General features: G+C 44.5%; 1 protein-coding gene across 19 annotated transcripts in view; it reads left to right on the top strand.

The window, feature by feature from the left end:
- ACACA (acetyl-CoA carboxylase alpha) overlaps positions 1–11,145 on the top strand; it is a 277,600-nt gene that overhangs the window by 260,409 nt on the left and 6,046 nt on the right. For all 19 annotated transcript variants that reach the window (XM_019424026.2, XM_053892519.1, XM_019424025.2 and 16 more), the window contains 2 exons: positions 5,039–5,193; positions 5,870–6,040. In XM_019424026.2, the coding sequence (XP_019279571.1) occupies positions 5,039–5,193; positions 5,870–6,040 (326 nt within the window). The remainder of the gene's footprint in view (positions 1–5,038; positions 5,194–5,869; positions 6,041–11,145) is intronic.

Here is an 11,145-nt window from a genome sequence, read left to right as displayed (position 1 = left end):
GGTTGTTTTAAGGATTAGAGATGATGTATATGAAGCAACTTGGAAAGCACTCAGCGACATTAAGGCCTGCCGCTTGGCAGCAGTGTTAACAGCTGACCAGACCTACGTCTGAATTGTGCATGGTGAGTTATGAGCTATGTGATCCTGAAAGCATTAAGTGTGGTGCCTGGCACATAGTAACTGCGCAGTAAATGTATGTATATGGTACAGACATGCACATATATGTACATGTACAGATATACACATATAAAAGCACAGTGTTGGTTGTTTAGCCAGATGGAGGATATTCTGAGGGTCTAGAACTTCTCATTCATTCCATATCCACAGTCCTACCATCCTTTACCCCACCCACACCTCCCCAGCAGGGCTGTGATTTTACCTGCTGTTATGTTAGTTCTTGATCTCACAATAACACAAGGAGCTACCCTTAAATCTTAGGGCTGCCAGAAGGTTTCAGGAACCCTGGCGTTGGAGCATAAGTGGCCCCAGTACCCAGGAGAGGGAAGTAGATGCTGAGGGTGCTCGGGACTGTGACTATTTGCCATCCAGTACAGAAGTATTGTACAACTGTAGTCCCCCTGTACAACCAGTCTCCTGCCTTGAATCACTGTGCCTGAACTATCTCTATAGCACAAGAGTAAATGACTTGCTCCCCCAAGCTAGACTTATGTTTGATTAAGGAGTAACGTATACAGTCAAGTGACTCACAGAGGATGCCAAGCACTTGCCCTTAATGAGAAGTGTGCATAATTTATAAGTCATGGGCAGGTTTAGACTGAAGAGTAGAAAACAGGGAAGGTGGCGTTCGAAATAGAAAGGCTTAGTGCCTTTCAGTTCCCACGTCCCAGAAGCCATCTACATGAACTTTTAAACACTCCCCAACAGTATCAAAAGGACAAGTTCTTGGATCACTGTAATGAACAAGTCTAGAGTCAGCACTTTCTTAGATGATGTAGAGACCACTGCTTACTCGTAGAGTGAAGTAAACATTTCTATTTCACCCTGGCAACCAAGGAACTAGGTCTGGGCTCATATAAAAACTTTACTTTGGGTGTTCTAAAATTGTGCAACCAAATCCACATAACACTGTGTTCATATCAACGTGAATGTGGGTGAGTAGAATGTAAAGAAAGTTGGAGGATGGATATTTAGTAATGCTGTGGACGCCTTGGGGTATAAAGAAATGGTTCAACAAACATGCCTGATTCAGGAGGTAATCTCATAAACAGATGTTTGAAATGTAACATGGTAAATTTTATGATCAATGTTTACGAAAAATATTACGATAAAGTTTTTAAAAAAAATCTTAGGCCTGCCCAGGAAACCGTTTTAGATCTGCAGAGCAGAAATTATTGAAGAAATTGTCTTGGTCTCAGCTATGGAATGGAACTTCATCTTTATCAGCCAGGAGCCTGCCATCTTCGTTTAGCCTTTTCTGAAATTAAAGAGATTCTGCTACTGATGCACTTACTTGTCCTCTGCCCCAAGTAAACAAGAAGAGACAAGGTAACATAGTGCCCCAAATCTTGGGGGCCACACTGCTGCACCTGAGACCTGGCTCTGCCCCTTCCTAGTTTTGAGACCTTGGTGAGTTATATAAACTCTCAGTGCCTCAGTTTGCTCACCTATAAGATGAGGATAGTAAGAATACCAACTTTAAGGTGGTTGTAAGGGTTAAGTGAGTTAATAGATACAAAGCACTTAGAATAGTGCCCAATGCCCTGTAAATAGTAACTTTGATTTCTGATTTTAGGCATTGGGGAGCCAAGAAAAACATTTTTTTTAGCTTGGCTTATATTTTAATTTTCCATTTGATAAATTTTACAGAACAGTTACTAGAATAGTACAAAGGACTTCTGATACCTTTTTCTCAGATTCTCCTTGTTAACATCTTGTCCCATTTGCTTTATCATTTCTGTGTGCTCATGTACATGTACTTGCTTGCCCACCCTCTACACACACACACACACACATACACTTTCTGTGAACCATTTGACAGTAAGCTGTAGATACCATGCTCCTTTATCCATAAATATTTACTGTGTGTTTCTAAGAACACAGACTTTCTCTTATATAACCCAAGACATTTATCTACATCAGGAACTATAACATTGATACAGTACTACTATCTGATTCATGATTCATATCAAGAGTTTACCAATTGTCCCAATAATGTCTTATACAGACTTTGTTGTTGTTTAGATCAGAGATCTAACCCTAGGCCACACACTGATATCTGTTTTCAAGCATTTAGTCTGTTTTATTGTATGTATGTATATGTGTATGTATGTATTTGAGAGAGAGAGAGAGAGTGGGTGTGAGTGGGGGGGAATGGCAGAAAGAGAGAGAGAGAGAGAGAGAGAGAGAGAGAGAGAGAGAGAGAGAGAGAGAGAATCCCGAGCAGGCTCCATGCCCAGCACAGAGCCTGAGGTGGGGCTCTGTCTCACAACCCTGAGATCATGACCTGAGCTAAAATCAAGAGCTGGATGCCCAACCAACTGAGCTACCCAGGCGCTCATAGTCTGTTTTAATCTTGAATAGTTCTTTGGTTTTACCTTTCATCATCTTGAATTTTTTGAAGACTATAGGCTTGGGGTGGGGGTGGGAGGGCTTGTTTTGTTTTTTAAGTAATCTCCACACCTAACTGGAAAGGCTCAAACTCACAAACCCTGAGATCAAGAGTCACCTCCACTGATCAAGCCAGCCAGGCCCCCCAGGCCACTTTTTTATAGCATGTTCCTCAATCTGGGTTTGTCTTACCTTTCCCTACGGTTAAATTCAGATAATACATTTTTGGCAGGAATATTGCAGAAGTGTTATTTATGATCTTCTCAGAACATCTTCTTAGGAGGCATGTGTCATTTTGTCCAGTTCTTGGTGATGGTAATTTTGACTACTTGTTTAAGGTTTTCACTAATAGTAATTTGTGGAGAGATACTTTGAGGCTATGTAAATATCCTGTTCCTTATCAAACCCTCACCCACTAGTTTTAGTATCCATTGATAATTCTTGGCAGAATCGATTGTTGTGATGGCAGCAAGATGGTGATTTTTCTAATTCCATCATTCCTTCTGTGTCCATTAATTATTATTCTGTTGGAGGAGAGGAGAACTTTCCCTTCTCTTCCCCCCCACCCCCAATCTAATTATTTATATCAGGATGCACTCACAGACTTTGATTTCATTCTATAAATATTCTGGTAACTAACATCATCATGTTGTTTATGATAAATTTGGTGCTCAGACTGCCCCAGATTTGGCCAGTGGGAACACCTTCAAACTGGCTCCTATGCCCTTTTAACAAGTCTCCATCATTTCTTGAGTGCTTCCTTGATTTTTGTGACAGCATGTTCCAGGCTCATCTTACGTTTTTCCTGCCCCATCCCTAGAATCAACCATTCCTCCAAGGAGTCTTGGTTCCTCTTACTAGAGAAGAAAAATGTTTGCTTCCCTGTCAAAATTACCGTCATCAATGTTACTACTGAGACAGTCTCATCTCAGAAGAAACCAGTTGGCTCTCCTCCCATGGACTGTCTAGGCAGATCCACCCTAGAATGGATGGGCCTTCGTCTCATCCCACAGTCCTGCTCTCTGCCTGGTGCAGAAAGAAGGCTGCTGAAGTGTTAGGGCCCGATTGTGATAGGTCAGTGATTCCCCTCTGTGTGAGAGCCCAAGAAGAGATAGACCTCATCTCTCTTCCTCATGGTTTTCAAGTAGTGATGGGCTTTAAAAAAAAAAAAAAAAAAAAGAGGTGGAGGTGGGCATCTAAAAATCTCATAAAAATGAAACTAGGTACTATAGCTACATCCCTGTTCTATTAACATGTGTTTATGTATAGTACTTCTGGCTCACTCAGCAGCCCAAGGCTGTTTATGGCATATGATTCATAGTGGCATAAAAAGCAAGGCCTGTTCCCAGACAGACATGCTTGAAATAGAACTTTCTCTTCTGCAACCCATCACATGTGGTCATGTATTTATTTGTCAGCTTTGGTGACAAAGCACTTCAGGTTGTCCCCAACACCAGGGGCTGTTACCTATTGCTCCTTCAGGTAGACTTACTTCTCTTTACTAGGCAGGCAGCTAAATTTTCAGTATTGATTGCAAGGCCCATTCTGAGAGTAATTAGGAAGAAAAGCACAACATAGTAGTACCTCTTCTGGGACACCATTGATTGGAGGGGGGCGGGGGTATCCTCCCTGTCATAAGGAATTCCAGATTCCTTATAGGAATCTGTCGATTGAGGATCCTGTGTGCTTATGAGCTCAGTGATCCAAATGGGATTTGTGGAGTACATTTCTCTTTTTTCCCTGTTCCTTCACTTTTAGCCCAAGAACTTGAATGTCTTTGTCACTCTGGTCAGGGGTTGGTTCTGGCAGTAGCAGCCCAGCAGCAGACTAGGAAACGAGCTAATCTAATCTACTGAGCTAGCATAAGACACACGGATCTGGCTCTAATTAGGGTGGATTCTACTAATTTCAGGTTAAAAGTTTTCAAACCTGAGACTAGAAGCTATGGAGTAACAGCAGCTTGCAATTTTAGGAATCCTTCGGCGGGTGACTTGTATGGACCTGGGAGAAGAGGCTGCTGATCTGGGCCTGAAGGCATAGGGGTTGCTCCCCTACCGTGTCCCACACTGAGAATAGTCCAGCTGCTCTAATGCTGGTCAGCCAGGCATGGGCATGGTGTCTTGCATGGGGAAGGAGGGGCCTGGCTGTCAGTGAGACGATGAGAGACACAGGCCCCCAGGTGGTTGTTTGCACCTGCTCAGGGAAAGACTTGGGGAGAGGGACTCCCATGGTTGCTTTTATAGTTACGACCTCCACAGGGAAAGGAGGACATGTGGGCTCCCCATGGCAAGATAAGGACTGGTCTGGCATCTCAGAGTCCTGTTAGTCAGCAAAGAGGTGGTGAAGACAATGGAGAGCCAGGGCACAGAGGGAGGGGGGCGTTTTTGAGCTTCCCATGACTGTGGCTGCTTTTGTGCAGAGAGATTCCTGGTCACCACAGAGTGTGACGGGCAGGTTTATTTAATTGCAGGCACCCCAGAGCTAAGCGCAGCTGAGCGGAAGGAGCTGGAGAACAAGTTGAAGGAGCGGGAGGAATTCCTAATTCCCATTTACCATCAGGTAGCCGTGCAGTTTGCTGACTTGCACGACACACCAGGACGGATGCAGGAGAAGGGTGTTATTAACGTAAGTACAGTGGTTGCCACTTCTCCTGACTTGTCAAAGACCTGTGAGCAAGCAAGTGTATGTCTCATGCTCATCGGCTCACAAGTGGGGATGGATTAAAACAGCTTGTGCAGATCAAATCGTTTTCAGTTTTTTTGGAGAGACTTTTTCCTTTTTTTGTATATCCATTATCATCCCCAAAACAATTTTATGATTTACCTTCCCGTGGACACCTTGGGAGGCAAACTCCATTTTGCTGGTGGGAAACTGAGTCTCATGTGCTTCCACTGGGGGCAGCTGCCCAGGTGGCCCTCAGGCTGTGGATTACACCAGTGTCAGGGTTCCAGCAGCAGCAAATTCACATGTGATCTGTGTACACGTTGTTTGAGCCATTCTGCTGCAAACCAATTCCACACTGTCCTGTTTATCTGGAAAGTCATAGCCTCCTCCCTAGAACATCTCAGCCATGTGTGGGGTTAGCATTAACAAGGCCCATTGCTGTGCACAGTGCTCGGGAGAGGGCACTGCAACTCTAAACTGGGGAGATAGCTGCAGGTGCTGAAAGTCACGGCCTGCTCTTAAGTCTCTGAAGGGCTTCCTAGAGGATAAGTTTTTGTGCCTGTGGAGTTCCCTGTGGACTGGGCACTGAGCAGGGATTAGGGCTGAGGTGACTAAGCTTATTCTTGTCTGTATGTAGGACATCCTGGATTGGAAAACATCCCGTACCTTCTTCTACTGGCGGCTGAGGCGTCTCCTGCTGGAGGACCTGGTCAAAAAGAAAATCCACAATGCCAACCCAGAGCTCACTGACGGTCAGATCCAGGCCATGTTAAGGCGCTGGTTTGTAGAAGTGGAAGGAACCGTGAAGGTAGGTGGGTGCCCTAGGAGGAGCCTTGGTGCTGTGCTCCTCACCCCCACCTGAGGATCCCCAGGCCTCTGAAGGCAGAAATGGAAGGGAAACATAGAGACCTAAGCCCTGTTTCCTCCCCACACCGTAACATGTCATGATGGGTTGTTAGAAGAGGTCATCGGACATTTTTTGTTGCTCGCTGTATCATTCAGCAAACCTTTTTGCGTACTTTACTATATACCAGACACTGCATTAGGCCCTGAAAGAAAGAGGCAGATACTGTTCCCATCCACACAGAGCTTACCATCTCAAGGGGGAGATGGATTAGCTGAGAGGTCATGTACAACAATGTGGCCGATATTAACCACAGCAGACCCAGCACATCATGGAGCACAGAGAAGGACACCTGAGCCACTCTGGGAAGGAGGAGGAGAGTCTAGAACTTATAGAAGTGGTGTCTCAGCCATCCTGAAAACAAAGTAGGCATGAGCCAGAAGAAAAGGGTGGGGTTAGGGTGGGGACATCAGGGGATCAGGGGAAGGTAGGAGTGGCACGTTTCAAGGGCTGATAGCAAGAGTTATCACACATCTGAGGCACCGTAGATATCTGGATGGCTCAGATCAGGATCTGCAGGGTCGTGGAAGCTGTGTTAAGGGTCTGGACTGAGGTCTATGGGAAGCCACTGAGGTAGTTAACGCAGTAGAGTGACATACTCTGATTTGTATTATAGGAAGACCACTCAGGATGCTGTGTGGAAGGTAGAATTGAAAGGGGTCAAGAGCAAGAAGCCTAATCGAAGGTGATGGTTATTTAGGCAGGAGATGCTAGGGCTTTAGCTAAAGATCTTCTGGTTTCACATCTGAGCTGGAAGGAAATGTCCACTCTGACTGCAAGGAACCATGAATCCCTCATCTTCTTGGGTTGATCTGGTGGAGAGGACACATGCCTTGGACCAGTGACCCCGCTGGGGGGAGGGGTCTGAGACCAGGGTGACCAGGCACTAGCATTTGCCCCTGGAATTGTGGGCTGCACAGGACAGTCTGTGGGAGGATGGGAAGAAAGAGTTGGAACTTTTATTTCTCCATGTCCTTTTACTAAGAAAAATAAACTACCTGTTCTTAGTAGTTATTATATGGATTAAAAGTAAATCATACGCATCATATATAAATTTTATCAGAATATTGGTAGTGTATGCTGAGAATGTCTTTTCCTGATAGCTGTTTTGATCAAAATATTTGGTGCCTATTAGGTTAGAGTACTGAGGGAGGGCAGGCCCGTCAGCCTCTTCCCGCAAAGTGTTGGCTGATGTCCCTGCTGACTGTTCTCAGGAAGGAACTCCAAGATTTGTCGTCATTGTTAAACCCCGTGAATCTGGGTGCTACTAAGATTCACCTCTGTGTTAAGCCTACCCATTTCTTTACGACTGAAAAGCTTCTTTAGATAAATATTTCAGATGTGCAGTGGGCGAGCACAGCCTTATGCGACGTCTGGTTCAGGTTAAGGTCAGTTTGTGGCATCATAATTGAGTGAGACAATTTTGTCAGTGGCTACTGGCAGCTTCTAGTGGAAGTTGGCATTGAAAGTCACGCAAGTGTAAAATAAGAGGTTGTTCTCGAGTTAAGAGTGGCCGGCTAGGTAAATGGAGTGTGTGTGTGTGTGTGTGTGTGTGTGTGTGTGGCCAGGAGAGGCCCGTACCGCCTTCCTACCACATTAGTCAGTAATGGACGTGCAGGGCTTCAGTAAGCACAGGGATGAGGAGAAGGAATAGCTTCCCTCCGAGCATGAAGTGAGTGGATAGGCCCTTCCATTGTTCCTTAGCATCCTGTATCCAGGGGACAGTGTGTCTGGAGAAATAGGTCATTGACATCTTGTAGATATGGAGAGAACTGTTGGCTGTATGTACACAGACTCCATGCTGGAAATCAAGTGTGGGAGACCACCCCAGCCCAATAGGTCAGGAGGAGGCTGCCTGAGACACTGGGAACCAACTATACCCAAGGACTAAGGCTGGTCCCTCCCTCCCGTCTACAAAAGACAGCATTCCCTTGAGCTCTTTAGTCCAGGAGGACAGCTGAGGAGAAGAAAGGAAGGGCAATGATGCTATGATGTGGCTTTGAAACCTCCTTCCGTATTCTGCAGGCTCAGCAGGACCTAGTTTAGTGTGGGGTGGGTGATAAAATCTGTAGCGCCCTTGAGAGAAGAAAGTGTTGCAGTGTTCAGAAGCCGTCTGTGCTGCCTTCATAGAATCTGCTCTGTGTTTGGCAATGGCTTAAAACCTTAAAAATGTTGCCAACCTCTCCCCACTCCTTTTTTGGTTCTTCAAACAGTGATAGATAGCGTGCACTGTGTCTCAGGTGCAAACACTGCCTGAGTCTAGACCTTGGCTTTGCACCAGGAAGTGACCCTCTGATCCTCATTGTGGTTACTGGTAGGGAAAGACATTTAGTGATAGGCATCTGCTAGCCATGTGTGTGTTCTTTTGTCTCAGAGAATTTATTTTTTTGTTTTTGTTTTGTTTGTTTTTATCTTAATTCTGAAGAAAGAGATCTGGGGACAGAAAATTTGAAGACACTGTGATGTTATGTAACTTAGCAGTGCAATTCTTTTGTTTCCCATAGAGGAATCTGTTACTGTGAGTTATAGGATTTTGTTTGAATCCACTGGGATAGTCCTGTTGTAGGAAATAGTACGGTTTATGGTTCAGAGTTTCACTGCAGAGAGGAGAAAAGCATGGCTGCAGTTGCCTGAAAACAGGAACAAGAACTTGGGTTTAAGTTGGGTCATAAGAACACAGTACATGCTTGTATCACGGGTAGGCTTTCTCTCTTGATTCTTAGATCCACAGTTTGAGGCATGTGGTTTTTCGAACAGACTAATTTTTTTCCCCAGCCCCAAAAGGATTAGAACTCTGCCTGGGGCAATGAGAAGTGGTATTGGGAATCTCACAAACTTTTTGCATCCCAGCCTTGCCATTTGCTGGCTCAGACATATTATTGATTTAAGTTTCCATCTCTTCATGTATAATACAGAGATGATGCTTCTTTCACAGGGTTCAGTGAGTTTGAAATTACATGGTAAGTAAGGTATGGGGCACAATGTCTGGCACTCAGTAGACACTCAGAATGTGCCGGTCTGCTCCCCTTCTGCACACAGCATGCCAGAAGGTAAAACATCATAACGTCAGCTAAGAGTTAGATGTATAACTTAATGATCTTGGCAGGAGCCATGAGCATGGTAGATTCTCAGTAAATGTTCTTTGTTTTAAAAAAGATTTTTGTAATGTTTATTTTTGAGAGAGACAGAGACAGAATGCGAGTGGGTTAAGGGCAGAGAGAGAGGGAGACACAGAATCCGAAGCAGGCTCCAGGATCTGAGCTGTCAGCACAAAGCTCAGTGCGGGGCTCCAGCTCACTAGCTGTGAGATCATGATCTGAGCCGAAGTCAGATGCTCAACCGACTGAGCCACCCAGGCACCCCATGTTCTTTGATTTGGTTTGCTCTAACTGAATCCACGATCTAGGATGCCATAGCACATTGCTACTGTCCAGATAGCTACTCATACACTCTTACTCTGGATTTCCAAATGAGATGGTCGGTCATTGGAGGCCCTTGCAAGGATGACTGAGGAAAAAGCACCGTTAACAAAGTTGTTTGATTCCCACTTTCCCCAAAGGCTGACCTCATGCTACCCCTGGACAAAACTTTTGATTTAGGGCCAGGGAAGGAAGAGGGAAGGCAGAACCTGGAAAACATTGTTTGGCCCTCTGTGGGTCTGGGGCTGAGATTGGAGTACCTCTGAGGAGACAGGGTCCACAGGCCACCCCAGCCCACATGGCTGTTTGCTCTTTTACTCCAAAGCCTCAGAAAAAATCACATTGCCAGCAATGTCTCCAGGCAGCTCACAAGGTGAGTTATCTACAGGGCATGGTAATCAGGACTCACATCCATCAGACTGTGCCCTGGTCGCTCTCTAGTCCTCCTGTATATTGAATAAGGAGGGCTTAACAGCTATCCAATACTTAGAAATGAAACTTTCTAAACAGGTCATTTAGATTTTGTACGATAGACTAATTACTACATACAATTAGTGAGGCTGTGAGTAGTGCCTGAGATACTTATCCACTGATGCAGAGAGAGATAAAGTATCTGCTCAACATTTATTGTAAGACCAGTATTGTAATGTTTAATTATCAATATTTTATTGGTACTGAAATGTTGTGATTGGGATGAGTGTGAGGCAAGTAGTGACTTACGGTCCCAAGCCTATTATGAGATTAGCAGCCCAGCATTTCACACTTGCTTAAAATCCACACTGGAATAGTGGGAATAATCAGTCACATTTTCATAATTTTAAGGAGGGAAATTATAATTGCCTTCTTTCTGGGAATAGGGTTGGCCCGTCCTTCTGTATGGCTGGAACAATGAATCTTACAGCTCTGTTCTAGGAGGCAAACAGGGGACTGTAGACTCCCTAATCCAGGGGAAGAGAGCCTTGCTCCTCCTGGGTGAAGGAAGTTAGGTCAAAACAGTACATTAAACCCTCCCAAGTCTGTTAAGAAAAACCTGTAGTGCTGTGGGTACTTAAGTTTTATTCTTACTAAAAATGCTATTGACCAAGATTTGCAACCCTTCGCCTTTGTGTACGCTGCTGTGACCTAAACTTTACTGAGGTCCTGCTTGATGGTTGTCATCCAGTTGTATTTTGAGTGAACAGCAAATCTTTCATACATGGGGACCATATTTTCAAAGAGGAGACTTTAGAGCAACACACTCCAAAACTTGGAGTGTGTTGCTTTAATCCTGTCTAGGAACTTTTTTAATGTTTAATTTAAACACCTAGCATATTCTGTGGCTGCAGGAGGGGAAGGCAGAAGAGTTTTCTCTAGAGGGTAGCTGGCTTTCCAGCATAGTGTCTGAGCATCGTTAGAAGCAGGCATCTCGTTAGCTAATACATTACACCAATCAAGGAGAGTTATCTTAAGCCACAATTAATCTGCTCCCTGGCATATGTTGATAGGAAAGCATCATGCTGTTTCTTAATTAAAAGCAAACGGATTAAAAATGATTAATAAGAGTATTAAATATTCTCCTAAACTAAAGGCTTTGGGATTCTTGGGTAAATC

This window comes from Panthera pardus, unplaced genomic scaffold (genome assembly GCF_024362965.1).
Source record: "Panthera pardus isolate Hobbes unplaced genomic scaffold, ASM2436296v1 HiC_scaffold_3, whole genome shotgun sequence".
In the NCBI taxonomy this organism is placed as follows: domain Eukaryota; kingdom Metazoa; phylum Chordata; class Mammalia; order Carnivora; family Felidae; genus Panthera; species Panthera pardus.
The sequence above is the reverse complement of the archived record's forward strand: the minus strand, read 5'-3'. Positions and strand labels throughout refer to the sequence as shown.